Source organism: Schistocerca gregaria, chromosome 4 (assembly GCF_023897955.1).
Source record: "Schistocerca gregaria isolate iqSchGreg1 chromosome 4, iqSchGreg1.2, whole genome shotgun sequence".
In the NCBI taxonomy this organism is placed as follows: domain Eukaryota; kingdom Metazoa; phylum Arthropoda; class Insecta; order Orthoptera; family Acrididae; genus Schistocerca; species Schistocerca gregaria.
In genome coordinates, this window is record NC_064923.1 from 499,969,229 (window position 1) to 499,991,334 (window position 22,106).

The window sequence follows — 22,106 nt, forward strand, 5'->3', positions numbered from 1 at the left end:
TGTACATTGGTAAGTAGGCGTCGAGATTCGAGCAGCCAAACCAACCGAGAGTTAACCATTCGCTCCATCACCTTAGAGACACAGCTGGTAAGCGAGATGGGTCGATAACTGGAAGGCAAGTGCTTGTCCTTCTCCGGCTTAGGAATCGGTACAACAATAGACTCGCGCCAGGATGCGGGAACATGTCCCTCAATCCAGATGCGATTGTAAGTATGAAGAAGGAAACCTTTACCCGCAGGAGAAAGGTTCTTCAGCATCTGAATATGAATAGAATCAGGTCCTGGAGCGAATCAGGTCCTGGAGCGGAGGACCGTGACCAGGCAAGTGCATTTTCGAGGTCCCACATGGTGAACGAGGCATTGTAGTTTTCACCATTCGAGGAGTGCAAATTAGGTGGCCGAGCCGCCTCTGCCTGCTTTCAGGTGAGGAAGGCATGGGGTAATGAGTGGAGCTCGAAACCTCTGCGAAAAAGCGGCCGAAGGCATTGGAGACATCCTCAAGGGCCACAAGGACGTCATTCGCAACCGTCAAGCCAGAAACTGGTGAGTGGACCTTAGTGCCAGATAGCCGGCGCAGGCTACCCCATACAACAGAAGGAGTAAAACTGTTGAAGGTGCTTGTGAAAGCAGCCCAGCTGGCTTTCTTGCTTTCTTTAAAAATACGACGACACTGCGCACATAATCGTTTGTAAGTGATACAATTCGCCACTGTAGGGTGGTGTTTAAAGGTGCGTAAAGCACGTCGATGAGCACGTAAGGCGTTTCTACATGCTGCGGTCCACCAGGGAACTGATACGCGGCTTGGAGAAGAAGTAGTGTGAGGGATGGAATATTCAGCAGCAGTGAGAATGACTTCAGTGAGGTGTGCGGCCCGACTATCGCAGCTTGTGAAGGTTTGATCCTGAAAGGTCACCCTGGAAGTGAAGAGCCCCAGTCTGCTTTGGAGATGTTCCAACTAGTTGAGCACGGAGAGGGGGTATGATGCAGAAGATGGATAACACACAGGAAGTGGTCGCTCGAATATGTATCAGAAAGCGCATACCACTCAAACCAGCATGCAAGTTGGGTAGTACAGACAGAGAGGTCCAAATGGGAATAGATGTGAGAGGTGTCTGAAAGGAAAGTAGGGGTGCCAGTATTAAGGCAGACTAGATTGAGCTGGTTGAAAACGTCTGCTAACAGGGAGCCCCTCGGACAGGATGCTGGAGAGCATTGAAGTCTCCAGTTAAAAATGGTGTAGGGAGCTGAGCAATAATTTGCAGCAAGTCTGCCCTGGTAACGGCATACGACGATGGAGTGTAAACGGTACAGATGGAAAATTTAAAATTGGGGGGAGTAATGCAGACGGCAACTGCCTGCAGGCCGGTGTGCAATTTGATGGGATCATAGTAGATATCATCCCGGACTAGCAACATAACCCCTCCACGAGCCGGAATACCTGCCACAGGGAGTAAGTCAAAACGCTCAGAGGTTTAGTGTGCCAAGGCAATTTGATCGCATGGGCGTAGCTTCGTTTCCTGGAGGGCTACAACAAGTGGACGGTGCGAGCGGAGCAGCGATTTCAAGTCCTCTCGGTTGGAACGAATGCTGCGAATATTCCAGTGAACAAGTGCCAGCGTGAGAAGAAGAAGGTGCAAGAAGGGGTTATCGAGACGGCCGCTGAGGGCCCAACTTCGAGCGAGCACTACCGCCGCTAGCAGGAGGCGGACAGTCATCGTCCATTTGTTTTAGAGGTTCATCGGCCATCTTGTGAAGATGGCCAGAAGGGGGAGCTTCCTCCACTGGTGAACGGCCAGATGTTCGGCTACCAGCGGTGCGGCCAAGCGAAACGGATGACGACCTGGGGTGGCAACCGCTGGGAGAGGGGGGGGGGGGGGGGGGGGGGGCAGGAGGAGAAATGTGCTGTGGCGGGGAAGGAGAACTGTGCTTCCTATGAGCCTTCTTAGAAGGCCGTTTTGTGGAAGGAGTGGTCAATGGCTGAGGGTTCGAGGTACGTAGAAGGTCTGCACGAGATGGTTCTTTCTTGAAGGCCCGTGCTTCTGACTTCTGGGTCTTCGTCCTGGCAGAAGCTGATAAAAGTGCTTGTGTCGGAGGGGCGACGGGAGGAAGAGGAGACGTCGACCGGGCGATCTTGGCACTGGCCGAACGGACGACCGTAGTGCTGAAGGTCAGATCGCATGTCTGCGTCGCCACCTCCCTGGTAGTCTGAGGAGAGGCGAGGACAGTACTGTACTTCCCCGCTGGGAGCAAGGTTGGCTTCCTGCTAGTGAATAGCTTGCGAGCAGCCGAGGTGGGGACTTTCTCTTTGACCCGAATTTCTTGAATACAGCATTCTTCCTTGTAGACGGGACAGTCGCAGGAGGACGCTGCATGGTCACCGCGACAGTTTACACAACGAGGACACGGAGGCGGACAGTCACCCTCATGGGCAGCCCTGCCACAAGTCACACATGTAGCCGCATTGGAACAAAAATGGTGAGTGTGATTGAAATGCTGACACTAGTAGCATCGCGTAGGTGTCGGGACATAGGGGCAAACAGAGATAACCTCGTGGCCCGCCTTGATGCGTGACGGCAACTGAACACTGTCAAAGGTCAAGAAAAGTGTCTGGGTCGGTACAAGGTCATTGTTGACTTTTTCTTGACCCTATGGACAGCCGTCACGCCCTGCTCAATGAGGAAAGACTGAATCTCCTCGTCAGTCAATCTTTTGAGTGATCTAGTATAGACCACTCCACGAGACTAATTCAAAGTGCGGTGAGCCTCCACCCGGACAGGGAATGTGTACAGGAGTATGGCCCGAAGCAGTTTTTGTGCCTGAAAGGTGCTCTCAGTTTCTAGTAACAAGGTACCATTACGCAACCTGGTACAAGACTTGACAGATCCGGCTATGGCATCTACGCCCTTCTGGATAATGAAAGGGTTGACAGAGGAAAAATCCTTTCTGTCCTCAGATCGAGAAACTACGAGGAACTGTGGGGCAGGCGGTAGCACTTTTGTCACTGGTGGCTGGTCAAGTTTCTGTTTGTGGGCAGAAGTCTAGAGAGAAGAGAAATCCATTGCGGAGGAATCTCCCACGATTGCCAGCGTCTCCGATGGCGCGCTCCTTCCTTGTGGGGACCCTCTCAGAGGACACTCCCGCCTTAGGTGATTGTTCACACCTCCCGAGAAACGGACGGAGGCACCAATCGGCACAGTCTGAAGGTGTCAGCTCAGGCACCTCCCTGGGCCTGGCCTTTACCAGGGGGTACGTGTGTGCCTTACTTGTCTACCCAGGGCGGGGAATTACGCATTACTCCGTCACCAGCAACGCGTGCAAATGCGTGGGTCGGCCTTCAGGCACGCACAAGGAGGAAGGAAGAAGAGGAAAAAGAAAGGAGAGAGGGAAAGAAAGGACATACTGAAACTTCCTGGCAGATTAAAACTGTGTGCCTGACCGAGACTCGAACTTGGAACCTTTGCCTTTCGCGGGCAAGTGCTCTACCATCTGAGCTACCGAAGCACGACTCACACCCGGTACTCACAGCTTGAGTACAGAGTGAAAATCTCATTCTGGAAACAATCCCCAGGCTGTGGCTAAGCCATGTCTCCGCTATATCCTTTCTTTCAGGAGTGCTAGTTCTGCAAGGTTCGTAGAAGAGTTTCTGTAAAGTTGGGAAGGTAGGAGACGAGATACTGGGAGAAGTAAAGCTGTGAGTACCGGCCGTGCGTCGTGCTTCGGTAGCTCAGATGGTAGAGCACTTGCCCGTGAAAGGCAAAGGTCCCGAGTTCGAGTCTCGGTCGGGCACACAGTTTTAATCTGTCAAGAAGTTTCAACATAAGGAAAGTTTATCAAGTGTCAATAATAGGCGATACAAAAAGCATAGCATATGCAGACAACATAATGATATGGGAAGACAACAAGCAGAAACTGGAAGAACTAAACTGGTGGAAGGTAACTGAACAAGTAGAGCAGAAGAAAGCTTAACAAAAAGTTAGGTAATGAACATCAGCAGGGAAATTAAAAAATGAATGATCTAAGTTGCAACAGGAGAATTACCAAAGAAGCAGATTCTTTCAAATATCTAGGAAGTAGGCTAACCAAAAAGGGAAAAGTCAGGGTAGAAATTTCTCGAAGGACAGAAAAATAGCTTAAAAATTTATTATTTTGTACCAGACATAATTAGGACATGGAAAATACAAAAATTATTATCAGCCAACTTTGACCTGTAAAAGAAAATAAGTAGAAAAACAGGCTAAAATCGTTTGGCCACATTAACAGAAAGGGGAGACTACTACTGTGGAATGGACAGAACCTGAAAAAAGACCATGAACAAGGTAGACCAAGTGAGGGAGGAAATGACTCAGAGGATTACAATGGAAGGAAATGCTGAATAATAGACTGGGAGAAAAGGGAAGAGACTGGATGACCAGCAGGTAGTAAGTTACACCATGGTAACACATATGAACTGGTAGATCCCCACAATGGACATAGGTCTTAACCTCTGTTGGCCTCTCCCCAGCTCTTAAGGTTTCACTGCACTATTATACTGTAATATATCTATCTTTGACAATGAAATACAAATAAAAGAAATGTAATAGTTGTGCCAAACAATGGAACAGCACTAAAGTTGGACTCATAATTCAAGTAACAAGCATAAAGTGCTAAAAATCACTAAGACATATTTAAAATGTCTGATATTTCAAAATTATGAGCTGTGGCATAGTAATGTCACTACCTTTCTTACTCACCTTTTTAATACATCTATAGATAAATTCTTGGCAGACTTTAGAAAAACAACAAAAAGTCAAAGTGCAGAGAACTTGTGAAAATACACATGCACAAAGCTGAATAATTTTAAGATTGCCTACCACAGCTGCCCAGAGGAATAAATGATGAGCCCTTCATAACAACCTGGGTAGCAATTAAGAACAGAAAAATCTTAATGACAAACCAGTTTGGCATTTAAAAAATTAGACTGAATCAATACCTCTGCAGTACACTTAGAACAACTAAAACATCTAGATGAGCATCATTTTCCTCCCTTCTTAGAGCATGTAAAGAACCCTCCTGATTAATGTACTATATCCTAAATAAGCTTACTTTGTTATTTGTAGTTTGTGATCTTTTTCCTATTTCTGGACTTACACCCCCTAGTTCAAAGAAGAATGAATTTTACCATGTAACTTATTTCCCAATGAATTATTTTGGAGTAATGTGTTGATAAAAAAACATTTACCTTTAATGACTCCTCACATCTTTTCTCACTAAACCTAAAGGCAGCAAACACAGGTCCCAATGTTCAGGAAGCTTCAAACACCTCCAATGCTTATATTCGTTTTATAGTATTGTGTGTGGCACAGAGAAACTCCCATACGTCCCACTCTTAATCCTCAGCTAGTCTTAGGACTTTTTCCTTAACTAATCAATTTTAACATCAGCGAATGATCTGTGTAGAAAAAATGTGAAGTTACCCAATGATTCAAAGTCCACAAACTGTAGGTCATAAGCCACCTTTTCCTAATAACTGTCTGCAAATAATGTCAGAATGCAAAAGGTATAATGACCTCCAATATGACCATATTTAGAAAAGCAGAGTTCTGAAACCAACATTTGGTTAAGGACAACACAAACACCAATCCCCAGGCAGAGAATTCCCAATCTGGCCAGGAATCAAACCTGGGACCCTGTGATCCAGAGGCAGCAACACTAACCATCAGACCATGAACTGCACACCTCAGATGCTATGGGGGGGGGGGCATGTAATGAGCAAATGTTCAAGTGTTGTCAGGACATCGCATGAAACTTGCTTATCAAATGTGACTGTCAAAAATATAAAAAATAAAACCACAAAGCTGTTGTCTGTCAAAACAATCGTTTAATGAATACAATGGAAAAGAAGCTACAATATACATAATGATGTCAAAAGTATAGCATAAAAGCATAAGTTGTGATAAGTATGCAAGGTGACAACGCACATGAACTAGCACATATGCATGGGATGACTGTTCACAAAACTAATAAACTGCAACCACTGGCTTGTATGAATGAAACAGAGAATCTAATTTATTCTCAGAATCTTCAAGGACATTCCCAAGAAAACAAGCCAGAGATTGCACTTCACCTGAATGTTGCTCAATGCAAAAAACATACTCAGTTTTCATATGAATAAAACTAGACATGTTTATCTTGAGTTGATAACATTCTCCAGTTTTTGAAATGAGTTCTGTAGCTTACTTTGAGCTGAATAAATTTTGAGGCAATGTTTTATAATTTTCTTGGTAAAAAATTGAAAAACTTATGTTGCTTTGAAGGCAAAAGAGATATGTAACCCCAAAGAAACACAGAGTAGAGAAACTGAAGACGTATCTACAGGCTGAGCAATAAAACATTATTTGACTGGCAAACTTACTTCCTCACCCCTAGTGAAGAAGAAAGGGGTGACATTTCAAACGAAATGAAAACAAACATTTCTGTGCTATTTAGCTGATCCAGGTTTTTCAAACTGGTGTAGGAGAAGACTTGCGTGTACACCAGAGAACTCTGCCACAAACATTTTCAGATGTCGATGGTTTCTCACAGCATAAATCACTTATTTTGCTATGTTAGAAATAAGCAGGCAGACAAGAAAAATTAACAGGTGGTTTATTACAAGCCTAGAGATCTATTTCTGGTAAAGAAACCGCTTGTCATATTTAACCAAAACTATCTCTTTTTGAACTCTGGCAGAGGTCTGGTCTTGAGTAGACAAAAATGTAAAATTCTTTTTGTTCATTACGTAATGTGTTCACAAAACGTTTCCCCACATGCTGACAATTTGGTAACATAAAAAATGCATTCTTATGAACTGTTCAAAATCATCCACACACAAAATCTAAGCATAGTGAAACTCTTCCAGAACGCGTTGATGCAATTTGAGCAGTATGACATTTCTGAGGCAAGTATCAGGAGATGGGAAACAGTGACAAATACAATTATTTCCACAAACTGAATTAAAACGCTGATGAAATGTACTTACAATTCTTGCAACAAATAGTGTCTTGAATGGATCACCTGTTGCAGTAGCAATACTGTGAGGATCCCCTGAAACAATTGCACAAATGAGTTATGAAAATAATTGTTTCTTAACTACATCACACACACAGTCTTTTGTAACTGACCACATCTAACATTAAAAAATAACAAAATCCAGTAATTTAATCACATCAAATAAAATTTGTTGACTACACATACAATTTGCAAAGTGGAGTAGTTTTAGCGAAGGTATCTGGTAGACATTTCTGGCTGAACATGTGTGTTACACAAATGCAGGTAGATTTACAAATTTCTAGCCCAAGGATTTTAATACTTTGGAAGTAAAGGTTCCAAGCAATTAGCATCAGTTTTGAACTGTATACTATATTTCTGTTTATTAGTTGGCCACACTGTTGTGATCAATTTCAATTTCCACAAATTTGTGACTTTCTCCATAGTGTCTAGCTATGGATCAGTTTACTACTGCACTAATATCGAGAACACTATTAGAACAAAGAAAGTTATTGCATAACTGAGAGTTTGTGTGTTATTCTAGAACACAATGAAGCACCGAATGAATCACCAGGCCACAGACTTATTGTGAAATTCAATATTATGAGCCCGACAGTGAAATGTAATGAGTTCTGGGTGCCCTCATTCTCACAGATCTATGAGAAACACTGCAGCAATTTATGACAGTGTGGTTGTCAATCCAGTGAAGTCTGATCTTTGCTGTTCTCAAGAACTGGGCACAGAATATGCTTCATACAGCAAATTCTCACATAGTATGATCTCCATTACCATTCGCACAGAATTAAGTTAACACAGCAGCTGAAAGATGCTAATTATGAGAAGACAACAATGTGTTGACAGGTTCCTGATAAAGAGTTCTACGAGAAGCGTTATCACCTTTAGTAACAATGTGCATTTCCATTTAGGAGAATTAAGAACAAACATGGAAGAATTGAGAATAATCAGAACTACTGGTTCTGGGATCCAAAATCCTGGCGTGGTTCAAAACAGGGAAATGAATTCAGCCACAGTAAGTGTCAGTTGTGTGGACAGCATCACTGGCACTCTTTTTCTAAAAGATGGCCACCTCCTGTGATTTTTCTTTAAGGTTACCTCAAACCATTGGTGTGCATCAATAAATAAGAAAGCAGCCAAGAGTTAATGAGTCTTTTTAAGCAGCCATAGTGAATTTCAGAGTTCTTACTTGCCAGCACAGCAGAGGAGGTCAAATGCCAGGCATTATCCACGTTTCAAAAGAGAATGGAGGTGAATATGTTTAGGTATTTCTTTTAATGTGTTTTTAAAACAAAGTTTGTAATTTGGAATACATGAAAGCCATTATGTTTTTTGAAGGACCCTATGGGAGCCTTTTACGAGAGGATGTATCAAAATGTCACAGTGACAATTTCTTTGCTGTCTTTGAAAGGCTGAGAATCAGTGAATAATTATTGCAGTAAAAGTGAAAATCTTAGTTCACTCCATGAAAATTATTTTTTTATAAATCTTAATGCCTAGATGGTATTTACCTAAGACAATTAAAATATTGTGACTGGCTAGATCTGATTGTACGTAACAACCATCTTCAGACCATGTACATATTAAAGGTAGTTGGAAAACAAACAAGATGTAAGAGTAATGGTAGTCATATAGTGACACATTTGTGTAGAAAACATGAATTAAAAGAAAGGCATGTCATTGCATAATCACTGGTACATTCAATTTATGTTCAAACTGCCTTTTAATTATTGTGGACAATCTGAAGATGGCTGTTACTTACAAGCAAATCTACCTACTGGTAGTATTTCAGTTGCCTTACATGAATGGGACATATCCATTAAAAGATTCTGGTATTTTTTTTAGTTATTAAAGAACACTTTCTACATTCCTGATAATGTCAGGCTTTATTAACAGCTTACCATGTGAACATTCTGTATGTTTTACTTCATTTGGGTCACTTTTTATTCTAAGTGGCAATACACGTCTAATAAATTCTGGCATTTTTTTCTGAAATTTTAAGCAGCTTGATCTCTGCATGTACTTGGCTTGGGAAGATCTAATTGTGAAATTTTAACCCAACAGCTTGTTTATAAAGCCTGCAAGTTTTGTAATTTTTGTGTTCTTATAACATCAGGAATTACCACAGAGTAGAATAACTACGCCAGCCACAGGAAAGAATTTGGGTTCAAGAGATATATAAACCCAATTCCAAATAAGGAATGTGTTGGCACTTGTAAATACCACTAAACCAGAAGTTTAATTATTGATTGTGCAGTACTAAAATTCATTCAGTGTTGCTCCAAGTTCCCCCAAGTGAAATCACTTATATTTCCCTGATTTCCAGACAAGTGTTAACATTTTCCCCGGTAGAATTCAGAGATATCGACAGTGTGTAAAGACGTTAGTTGACAAAAAGTAATGACTTTTGTATTTCAAAATGAGTGAACAAAAAGCTTAAGCACTAACATCAAAATCTTTTGTAAAGAATTGTATTTAGAAGAAGAAAGCAAGCCAAATGGTATGTGCGTATCATTAAGACCATTGATGCAATTTTATTTCAATAGAACAAAATACATTTGCTGACAAATACACACTTTCTTGGAGTCGCGAGACAGATTTAAATACTTTCACCGACTTCAAAAATAATCTCAGCCGAAAGTAGGCCTCTTGAAGAGTATAAGGCAGGGAAAAGTTGCGTAAACCAGCACTATAGGCAACCAAAAATAAAATATTGGTACTACTACGTTCGATATTGTCAGTTATCCACAGTGTAAAGTCTTATTTTTAGAGGTATTGGTGTCCGCCTGCTTAGCTGCGTGGTAACATATTTGCCTTCCAGAATGAGATTTTGACACTGCAGCGGAGTGTCATATTTGCCTACGATGCAGGAGGCCCAAGTTTCATTCCTGGCTGAGATGGAGATTTTCTCCACTTGTGGACTGGGTGTTGTGTTATTTCATGATCACTGACACACAAGTCGCCCATGTGGCATCACATAACTAAGACTTGCAACCCAGTGGCCAAAATTCCCTGGATGGGGCCTCCTGGCCATCAGTGTCAAATCGTCATTTATTTTACAGGTACTGCAATTTTCCTTGCAAGAAAAGTGTGTACATACCATACAAACCACCAGTGAATGCCAGAATTTCCTTCTGATCGCCCTACTTTCTAATGTATGGACTACTTTCGAAGTGCCAAAATTTACTAGAATAAAGAAAATGTCTATAAAATGCTGCACTCTACAACATACTTGGGATGAGAGTTAATTCCTGAAATCCCCTGCCTGTGGCCTCTGGCCTACTTAGGGGCACTGCAGTGCTGGGTCCTTGACGAAAATCTGCCACATAATGCCACACACAGGCTCAGCCTACGGGCAGATCAGTGAGACTATATCAGACAGTTAGGGCTTGCACATTTGTGGGAAATGATGGGCTTCAGATCGGCAGGCCCAATCCGTTAAAGATATCCACAGAAATGGCCTGCAGTTTTGTTCCATCATGGATGTCCACTTGAGTGGCCAGCCATTCATGTTAGACACCACAATGGTTAAAAGAAACCACTGATCAATCCTAACAACAGATACTTTGCGCAATATTCTAAGAATCAATACTAATGAGAATAGGCAGCAACTCACCATGAAGATGATCACCTAGTTGCAGACAGGCACATAGAAAATAATCACACACACACACAAATTTTCAGCAATAGCATTCGTCAGAAAACCAGAGTGCACACACACTTTCACACAATCACTTAGACAACTCGAGCTCACATGACTGCTGTCTCTGGCTGTTGTGTGAATAGTCTAAGAATCAGATTCAGACCACTCCTCACCTTTCTGCCTCTCGTTGGCAGCTGCTTGGCTAGTGACAAGTGGTGGCAACACTGACTGTAAGCTGAGGGGAATGGTAGGAAGGGGAGAAGCAGTAATAATGAGGGCATAGGGAAGCAGTGTACATACTCAGCTGCACCCAGCCAGCAACAATGTGTGAAATCTCAGTAAACAAATCATTTCCTCTACCGAGACAAGATTTTTTCAGATTTCCCTGATTTCCAGAACTTGGGGCAACACTGAAGTCAATAGAAGAAATGACATACTGCAGAAGCAGACCTCTAAGAAGGTGAGCTAGGGTTCTGCAGAAGTATAGGAACATGCAAGGTAGTACTGAGTCCTTATAAGCACTTGCAGATTTAGAAAAAATACTTTTCTAAATACAGACACATACACTTTCTGAAATAATCAGTGTTGAAATCACGAAGTACAGGTGGCAAGTGATTATCTACTAACAGAACAGAAGTCAGTTTGCCATTCTAAACATGTATTTCACATGAGGAAAAAAATTACAATACACAAAACATTACATAACGAGTAGCACCAAGCAGAGGCATATTAAGTACATAGATATTACAGAAGACATCATAATTAAAGTAAACAGTTATATAGAATGCACTCAAGACAAACTGCACATATCTGGGTATGAAATAGACTTAGTCCGAACACATGCACTAAGAAAAAACTCAGTACAGCACTCAGGGCTGCCACATCACGGTCGCGAAGTGGGGCTGAGGCAGTTTCTGATAAGCTTTTATAGCCAGACGATAATTTATGGTTCTAGCTTGACGATGTCCAGTATGGAAAAATGGTACTTACTTTTATTCTGAAGGTGGTTTGGTTATCCCGACTGAAACCTAGGTAAACATTGCAACTGAGCATGTTGGTTAAAATTAAAAATTTAACAATTCTATTATATGGTTTCCGGTCCATGGATCTCCAGTTTCTTCATCTCTCTCTAGCAATACTACTGTATACCTCAACCAACTCTGCACATAATCCTTATGAAAACTCCGAGCTATATTCTTCTTGGCTGCTTCCTTCCGGATGGCTACAAATGTGTTTCCTACAGTACAAGGAACATTTTGAATGTGCAATTTGACCTCTTCACAGAAGATGTCCAAATCTATTTTTCTAAAATTCCATCATTTTAGTTTGGTCATTTTTAATGACTGGCACTTTAAGGCCTGTTGTGAGGCAGACATGCTTCTTCTGACTTAGCGAAACTAACATTTTATGGCAGATGGGTATTGTGCTGTCAAACTGGTCTCTAATGATGAAACAAGAGGTCCAAGTAGAAAGTTTTGCTGCCTTTGGCATCATATAGTAGGTACAGGTTGTTAGCTTTCACCCATTCCACCACTGTCTCACCATCACTGTTCAATGCACATCCCCAGGCAGTATGGTGGCTGTTGAAGTCATCTATGTATACAGCAGAGTGAGGCTCAGAGGTGGTGATGTTATCAGGCCATCTTGTGTAACTAAACAATGTTTATATTTTGGAGTTGAGAGTTAAGATTTCCAGGACATCTCCAGTGGAAACCACAGGCTCTGCACGACATTCAGTTAGATAATCTTATGTAGCTTGCCAAACCATGTGCACTAACAAGGCATAGTTTGCTACCTTGCAAACTGCAATTCTTGCCCTGTTATTCAGCTCTTTGGCATTTTTTATATGAAGCTCCTGAAGGTAGACAATGTCAGTGCACTCCTCAGCAATTTATGCAATGCACTCACCCTTTGGTGTAAGACATGCCTTCACAATTCAATTTTAACAACTGGACTGAGGGTCTATTTTAGTTGAGTAGCCACAAGGGTGACAACTTTTCCTGCAGTTCATTTAGGATCTAAAATGGTCCGATTGTTCTCATCTTCCTTACTGACGAGAAATGTTGAAAGGAAATTAAAGTTCAGGGAGAAGAAACAACTTTGCAGTTTGTCAATGATGTAACCTGTCAGATGCCAAAGAACCTGGGGGTCAATTGTGTCAAATTGAAATGTCCTACAAAGATGTTTTTGGTTAACATAAAAGTAAAATAAAGGTAACAGTGTATTTTACTTCAGTCGGGTGATTCTGCGGCAATCAGAATGGGAAATGAAATAAGAAGTTAGCTAATGGACCAGCAAAACAAATGATGGTAAGAATAAAAAAGAATGGAAACAGAAGACTAGCAGCAGCAAGAAAAGCTTGCCTGGAAGAGAAATTTGCAACAATGGAATATAAATGTGTAATGAAGTCTCTTCTATAAGTACTTACCTAAAATGTAGCCATGTATGAAAGCAAATTGTGGATGATAATTTATGCAGACAACATGAGAACACAGGTTACAGTGAGAGCAAATGCCTGTTTGCACTTTTGGTAACATATGCTTGAAGTTGTCATTTGCAGAGGTGTAACTTCAGCAACTGGTTGCAAAATGTCTGACTTTCTCTGGAGAAAATTGGCAAATAAGCTGAAAAAGCTCAACAAGCATGATTCAATTGGACAAAAGCTGTGTTAATTGTTACAGAAACATTGGACTGGACGATGTGAGCAAGTCATAACACTAACAGCTCTCTTGAAGCTGGCCCTCTTAAAATTCTGAGGATCAGCTCACCATTTATGTTAAACAGCAAGTCAAACACCTGAAGCTTAATGAATAGTCAAGTGGTGTCTGCTAGTGGCGTTGAACCTTACAAGCTACAACAGTGAACTGGTTTAGGTAAAGACAGTATTTACTGCTCTGGTAATATTGTCATCAAACTGAAAGAAGAACTGCACACTTCTACTCATGAAAAGATTCACTTCAGCACAATGCAGCTGGTCTATTGGAAAACTCATCAGAATTTTAAGACCAAGACAACGATTTTAACATTTGAAAATTTAAAAAGGCACAATAGCGGCCTAACATTAAATTTGAAAATTGTCAGGGTAAAACATCTATCAGAACTGAGTACAGAAGGCCAACAAAACAGTCAAAAATTGAGAAATTTAGGAGATTGCTCACAGAAAGTAATTGGATAGATGTTTACATTCATTGATAAAGTTAACACCTTATTTTAAAATTGTTTTCCCCTGACGGTAAAGCAAATTAAGCAGAAGTCTAACAAGAAGCCATGAAACACCCAAGGGATAAAGATATCATGTGAGACAAAAAGGAAACAATCTTATGTAGGAACACCTTTGATACTAACATTATAGGTCATTCCAAAAGTTACTGCAAAATATTGAAAATTATCCAGAAATCCAAGCACCTGCATTATGAGAAGATAAATACATCCAGCAATAAAATAAAAACAATATGGGATATAGTTAAGTCAGACAGGTAGGATCAGAAATGAGGAGGAACAAATAGCTCCAAAAATAAATGAAACCCTGGTAACAAACATGTGTTGCAAACCATTTAAACAAGTACTTTGTCTCTGTTACTGATAGCATGGGGTTGTCAGGTTCAGACTAGTGCACACAAGCAATCTCAGTAAAATGGAATTGACACTTCACCCAAAGAAATAGAACCCAGCATAGAGTCCTTGAAATCAAAGCATTCCTGGTGGTTATGATAACATATGAACAAAGTTAAGAGTGTTCATGTTAGGTCATATCTTAAGTTATTTGTGTAATAAATCACTTGTCACAGGAACATTCCCAGACTGGTTTAAATATCCTGAAGTTATACCTCTCCACAAGAGAGGAGGACAAACAAATGCCGACTTATTACCAACCAATCTCGCTTTTGCCAGCATTTTCAAAAATCTTTGAAAAGGTTACGTTCTAAAGTCTACTTAAGCACCTTAGTGAAAATAACATACTGTCGAAGTCACAGTTTTGGTTTCTTAAGGGTTCTGATATTGAGAAGGCTATTGACACTAACAGTGAAAAAGTCCTTCATTCATTAGACAACGAATTAGATGCAACTGGCATATTCTGTGACCTATCAAAGGCTTTTGACAATCACAGCATTATTTTAAGCAAATTAAAATATCACGACATCACTGGTAGTGCTGCAAAGTGATTTCAGTCGTATCTTACTAATAGAAAACAAAGGGTGTCATTACATATCACTTCAGCAGTAGGCAATCAGACAACATCTGACTGGGAAGAAATTACATGTGGTGTTCCCAAGGTTCTATACTAGACCCACTAGTTTTTCTTCTGTAAATTAATGACCTGTCATCTGTTACATTACCAGATCCCAAGTTTGTCTTATTTGCAGATGATACAAACACTGCAATAAACAGTAAATCAAACATTTAGAAAGGGCAGCTATCAAGTGGTTCATAGCCAATTCACTGTCAAACTTTGAAAAGATGCACTGTATGAAGTTCAGAAAAGATTTCCTTCTAGTGTGTGTATGAGGACATGGAAATGGGAGAAGTTAAGAGTGTAAACTTCTTGGGATTACAACTTGATAATAAATTTAGTTGGGAGTGACATACTAACGGGATTCTGAAGTGCCTAAAAAAGCCTGTTTTTGCAATGAAAATGATGTCAGACATAAAAAAAAAAAAAAAAAAAAAAAAAAAAAAAAAAAAAAAACTGGAAATATTTTGCTTATTTCCACTCCAGTATGTCAGATGGTATATTCTGGTGTAACTCGAGAAACAATTTTAAGTACAGAAGCATACAATAAGTAATTAATAGTGTAAATCCAAGATCACCATGTCGAAACCAATTCAAAGAATTGGTAATACTAACTACAGCTTCTCAGTATTTATTGCTCAATTAAGATTGTTGTAAATAATACACCTTTTTCCAACTAACTAAAGCGCACAGTATCAATGTTAGGAATAAGAACAATATATATAGACTTAAAATGCCATACTCTTGCCCAAAAAGGAGTCCAGTATTCAGCAACACATTTACAATAACTTACCAGTAACCAATAAGAGTTTAGTTTCAGACAAGGCACAATTTACACATAACTAAAAAGAATTTTCGGTGGCCAACTCTTATTCCATCCATGAATTTCTCAACAAGTGCAGTAGACCATTTTAATGAAAATTATACTTTAATTTGACAATACTTTGCTGTAACAGCCAAGTAACTAACTACCTACTGTGTGAATTATGGATGTAAGCAAAACATCTAAGCCTCAATTCTGTAAATAGTGGAAGTTTAATTTTAATTCATGCACATAATTTTACTGTTTATTGACTGAGGATCATTAAAATTAATGAAACAAGTTTTAATAATTACAGTTTTTGGAATGTGTTTATCTGACATGTTCCACTCCCAGGAGGATCCCCTCGTTTGTGGGGCTATGGAATGAATAACCTAATCAAAACCAGGGGGTAGGCCTATGGAAAACATGCGAATGAAGTAAATAAAGAAATCTGTTACTGGCTGCGTTTACACAAAAACTTAGTATACTCTCTCCTAAATTCCACAATAAAATTTAGAAATTTAAATATTCACTTACAAACAGCAATCTCTTGCTCTAATTTGTAGGCAACTTGCTCAGCACGTTCTCTTCTCCGGCGTTCCAAACGCTCTTCTCTAGTTTCCACTCTCGTAGGGGGTGGGGTGTCTTTGGGATCCTGCGGAAATTTTTTCAAAACACCAAATATGAGAGACACCACACCGAAGTGCTAGCAGGACTGTCTACATACATGCACGCGTAACTACCTTACCTCAAAAAACTGCAAAAAATTTCCAACACCAATGTATCCCCTGTTTTTCTTCTCATGTGGCAATTTATCAACGGGTGGTAAATATGGGACGGGATCACGAGGAGCAAAGAGTGCTAACAAATTTGGTGGCAAATACTGCGTCATTGCTGTGTATGTGACTAACTCAACGATACCACAAATTAATATGGACACGGGTTTTTCACCGACCGAAGTAGAATTGTCAAATTAACATCACATTCGCAAACACCACTTCTGAACTACCACCAACATGAAAATGGCCGTCTATCCATGAATACCAACACTTAAGTGATCTCTGAAGGACGCCGAAATCGATCATTGCAAAGATAACTTCCACAGATATAAACCATTTCTTTAAATTTACTTACTTGATCCCATTTCTATGCCATTTACTCTTTTCAGCGTAATAAGCGATACTTTTCAAACAGATTTCAGCATTTTTGTTATTAATAGTCATTAATATCCGTTGCCAAGTGGACGTACCTCTCACCTAGTAGCCCAATCAACGAAGACCAAAACAGGTGGATTAGGGAGAAAAAATAGGGTAGTTGCAAATGCTTGTACAGTGCCAGGAGGGTATGATCTGAACGACATACTAAAAATCCTGACCGGTGCGGTGTGAGCGTTGGGGTTGGTGTGGGTGTAAATGTAACTTTTTAAGGTTTTTCTCGAGTTACTCGAGGACCGCGGCCTCTAGGGAAAATGTTTGTCAGTGTAAAATTAAACTGGATTAAAATTCCTACAAAAAAGGTACTATCATTTTTTTCTCTACAACTAGTAGTTTCGCAGAATAAAAATGTTAATCTATCCGTATAAAATTAACGTTTATCTTGAAATGGAGTGAGTTAAAAACAAATGTTAAATGTATGTACCACGCAGTAGAGCTGTACAAAAGGATAAATTGTGTTCCAGTGGTGCAGCAAAGTGGAGGAGCGAGATGTGTGGGGTAGAAGCACGAAGGAAGGTAGGTCATACGTCTGCAAACTGAAGATCGAGCAGGTGATTCCCCACTGTATCTAATACACTAAGTCAGAATAAGTAACTGCATGGTGTTTCAGGAGGCTATATGAGCCCTCACAGTATGGTTTTCTTTTTGGGGATTGATGGCACAAAATATGGAGACCGTTTCTTAGACTACAGGGAGGACTGTAAAAATAATAACTAGAAACAGTCATTGGATACATTGTAAAGAACTCTTTAAAAAATTGAGTATCCTTACAGCACCATTGCGCCAAGTGAGACATCAACTGCCCTATTTCACTAATAGTTCTCTATATAATCATGGAATAAGAGGTAATTTGCATTTTCTTTTTCCAAGGAAAGCAAACCATTGTCACAGAAAATTACTAAATTACATCTGTTTAAGAAGGTTGCTGAAACATTCTTCATAAATGATGCATATTACACAATTAAAATTTACTTAGAGAATTCAGAGTGGCGGTTAATGATGAAAGGAGATAACAACACATCCAATCACAATAAGGTAATGTGTATACAAGCAAACCATGTGTCTATATCTCTAACACATGTTAGTAGTGTCCCGTTATTCCTCTGGGTTCAAAATCTCGCTCGTCATGATGCAAGGCTGACTCAGTTTGTCAGGTGGATTGAGGGGAAGACATGAAGGTGTGTGTTAAGCATTGCTGCAGGCCTAGAGCCTGTTTTCTACATGTATTACATTTGGTGCAAGGGGTATAGCAGTATGTTCATTGTCTAGGAGTCATCAGAAGGTGCTCTTAATATGTGCAGTGATGAAGAGCAAAACTGTGAATTACAACATAAGTCATCTGAAGCAAGTGGTGTGTACATAAAAAAACATTGTACACTAGGAACCAACTGAATGAGGCAGTGTGGTTGTTGACACACTGATCTCATTTAGAGCAGATACAGTGTGCTGTGTCTGGCCATCCTTTTTTAGGTTTTCAGTAATTTTCCTTAATAATTGCAGATAAATACTGGAATAGTTCTGTTATTGATATCATTGCCGAGCACCTATCCTATCCACATGAAAACATACTTATATATTCTGCGTGTATGTATTGTAATGATTGTGTCATGAAGGGTAACCAGAGAAAAAAAAATCAAGTATGAATATTAGCTGTAAGCCTTGCAAATAAAAAATGATGCAGTTGCATACCATCTGTAAGCAAACAGCCACAAATGCCATATACATAGACACTCAAACGTGAAGCTGGGCAGAGTTCCAGCAAGCAGAAGAGTTCTATACAGAGAAGAGTTTCATCTAGTCTTGGATAAAGAAGCCTGTAGCTCTATACTCATCTACGCCTGTGCAATAAAAAGGATTTGCAAAGCTTGCCTGTGCGTACCTATAGACTAGAATTACTGGTTTCCATCGTGCATTTGTGCTCATGTACCTGTGTCTGTATGTCAGTTTTAGTGTAACGAGTACCTGAACTTAAGGGTTCAGTTAGAGCAATAGAATCTGCCGCATCCATGGTTCCTAGTCTATAGTACTAAATGCTGCTATGTATACCCAAATCTTAAGAAAGTTATGGGCTGGGGTGGTGATTTGTTCTGGTAATTGACTGGAGAATCTAGTAAGCCTATGTTTTACACATACTCTAGGTACAAACTAGTGGCTGCACCCTTCTAAATGTTCATTGCAAACAAGTGAAGAAGCAATAAAATGCAGACAGGTAAGTCAACCCAGAGTCTCATTTCCTTGGCATTACCATATCTACTGCCTTAGCTCAACATCAGTCATTCTGTGCTGTCTCCAACCACAGAGACCTGATATACGCAGCTTGATCCTCTACACAGCTGCCTGCTACCTAGAAACAGATGGATCAAGTAAGTCTCACATCTGGTCTGAGAGTATGTTGTGTTACAGCAGTGTATTTTGGGCTATTTATTTTCGTTATATAAATGATGCCAAATACTATATCACTGGGAAATGATTTCTGACTGAGTAAATACACATCTAACAGCTGCTCACCGACTAGCTCTCTAATAGCTGTGTGATGCAAGAAGCTGAAATAAGGCAAAAAAATTATGGAACTAATACAACTTTACGAAGCAAACAAATGCCTGTGGGATATAAAATGTTTAAAATATAGGTACAGGACGAAGAAACACAAGCTTCTGGAAGAAATGGAACTGAAGAGGTTATGTACTGGAGAAGTAATTCAGGGAAAACTTAAAAATTTTAGAAATTAGGTATCAAAATTCAGTGTTAACAGAAACAGAATTACAATTAAATAGTTGTGTTGCACGTTTGTAAACAATATGTTTACTTGAAATCATATAACAGTTACTGGCACTGTTAATGTGTGACTGATAATGGGAGTGGTAAGTCGAGAAACAAAATATTACTTTTAGTCTGTCATCATTTAAGGTATCCTAAGAGTGGAATAATTGAATAAAATTAAGCAGATAAAAACCAGAAGTGGGGCACAAAGCGACATGTTAGTAATGAAGAAAAAAAATGCTGACCTTGGTACAATTAAAATAATGTCTGGAACTTATGTCCCACATTTCTTATTTGTGAATAAGAAAAAAAAAATTGTTTCGTCTGCACCATGGTGGTGTAGGACATATTATTTGTTGTTTCAAATCTATAATACCATTTTCAAAATACTAATGTGATGTGTCTGTAATCATCCCTAGCTCTGATGATCAATTTCATGCAGATACAAGTTCACAGACTGGAGTATCATGAGAAGTCACTCCAGAAGAGACTACCAAGGACATGACAGGATGTTACGCCAATACTGAGTAGATGATGTGGAAAAAAGTTAAAAAAAAGGAAATGTGATGAAGACAATGGCCTGGTGGCAAGAGCTGCATTCCAAGTGTTAGCGAAAGGTACACCTGACGTATATGAGACTTTTGGAATTTATGTAGCCTCTAAATAAAGCAAACTGCGCTCTGACAGTGTTTGAGGAAAACTGGAAAATGAAATAAGGAAAGCTCTAATTAGTGTAGCTCATGAGGATGAACAGTATTCTGCGAACAATACAAAAGCTAGAGCTCCCACAACATCGCATGTGTGCAAATAATAACCTTCTGCTTTATTGGAAACTTCTGCAGACAATTCCACTTCAGAATTCAATATGCATTTCATTGGATGAATTTCAAACTTGAGCCCTGTACTGAAATTGATACTATGCTGTCCTCATGTTGATCTTAATAAAAAACTGTCTGCTTGTAACTAGTGATTATAATTATGTTGCCTGGTAAATCCTATTCTTGAGATCCCTGTGACTTATGCCACTAGTACAGTATTTATTAGGCATAAAATAGTGTTGCAGATTGTCATAAGAATCATGCAAAAAGTTATTTGTTACTTTGTATAAAACACAGATAACGCAAGAATCATTCTGTATCACTTTTTGGTATCATTACTAGTGTATGTTAAGCCAGTGGATGAATGTGCAAAAGGAAGAAAATTAGGCTCTGGAGGATGGAGTAGAATTTTCGAGTTTTGCAGTGAAAGTTAAAAACAAATTGTTAATTCGAGAAGTACTTTATTACACGTAATTTCAGCCTTACTTAAATTACTGTGAAAGTAGGCAGGGTATTCTTAGTAAACAAATGGTATGTAAGGAAGTTTCCCATGGTAACCATATGCAAAAATGTTATCCTTTTGGTATGCTGTTATTTCATAGAATATTGCTTAGAAACTTCAAAACTTTTATGAGACACAAATGATGTTATGTATATTTCATTCTCTCTTTATCATTTGAATATGGGTTGAACTAAGTGTACTGCACACAATCCTTTTTCTTGAGAATGGAGAGAGATATAATCTTCTCCAAAGTTTAAAGAATACTTCAGTATGTTGGTTACATTTCGTATGCAGCCCTTTGTGACTTAACACTCACCAAACACTAACTCATAGTGACCCCTACTTTCCATAGCAAACTGTTCGAATTTCTTTTGGTGGCTTACTAATATCACAACAACTATGACAGTTAACGAAATAATAGTCAATTCATTATGAAGCTGATGGATCAGCCTGTGATATATGAGAGAATTAATGTTTTTACACGTTAGTTTCAGTAAAATCGTTTGAGAAGGGTTTAGTGCAGCTTGCTCATCCACACTTCTATTTTCTTGTTCTAACTTTTAATCATCGCTAGTTACTGCAACAACAGTGGACACTGTTTGGAGAGGACTACAGCGAGTTCTTAAACCAGCTTTCTGCAGGCATGAATTTCGTATACCAGTGTCCCTCAAACAATTCTTGTGTAAATCAACCTACATGTGGAAACACACAATTTGCACACTGTCATGCCAGCTTACGAGAAAATAAAGAGGTACTAATGAGGTATGATTTCGTTTCCGCCATGACTGCCTCTAAGGTACAGCAGCTGCCAATGGACCTGCTCTCATTCAGCTCTGTTTCTACAGTACAGATCGAGAATCGTTTGTTTATATATTTGAAAAGTTAGTATAATGCCAAATTAATGAGCTTAGTCTTTAACTCAGTAAATAAATTGTAACTATAGTTTTTATGGGATTTATGGTTGGAATAGAGCATCACCACATCCTTTAATCTGTGATCTCGTAGATGATTCGATCTCCTAGGTACTGAGCATCCTTTTATGAATGATATGTCGATACAGTGGAACATCACTTATAGAGTACTTCCCATAATGTGCAATTCGCATAATGAGCAAAAC

The 22,106-nt window shown here is 39.6% G+C and overlaps 1 protein-coding gene across 1 annotated transcript in view; it reads right to left on the minus strand.

Annotated features, from left to right (window-relative positions):
• Window positions 1–16,751, minus strand: part of LOC126365894 (U1 small nuclear ribonucleoprotein 70 kDa) — a 68,328-nt gene extending 51,577 nt beyond the window's left edge. The window contains exons 1-3 of the mRNA XM_050008613.1: window positions 16,444–16,751; window positions 16,233–16,350; window positions 6,997–7,061 (exon numbers count right to left, since the gene is read on the minus strand). Coding sequence (XP_049864570.1) covers window positions 6,997–7,061; window positions 16,233–16,350; window positions 16,444–16,587 — 327 coding nt within the window. The 5' untranslated portion in view covers window positions 16,588–16,751. The remainder of the gene's footprint in view (window positions 1–6,996; window positions 7,062–16,232; window positions 16,351–16,443) is intronic.
• Window positions 16,752–22,106: the final 5,355 nt, after the last annotated feature.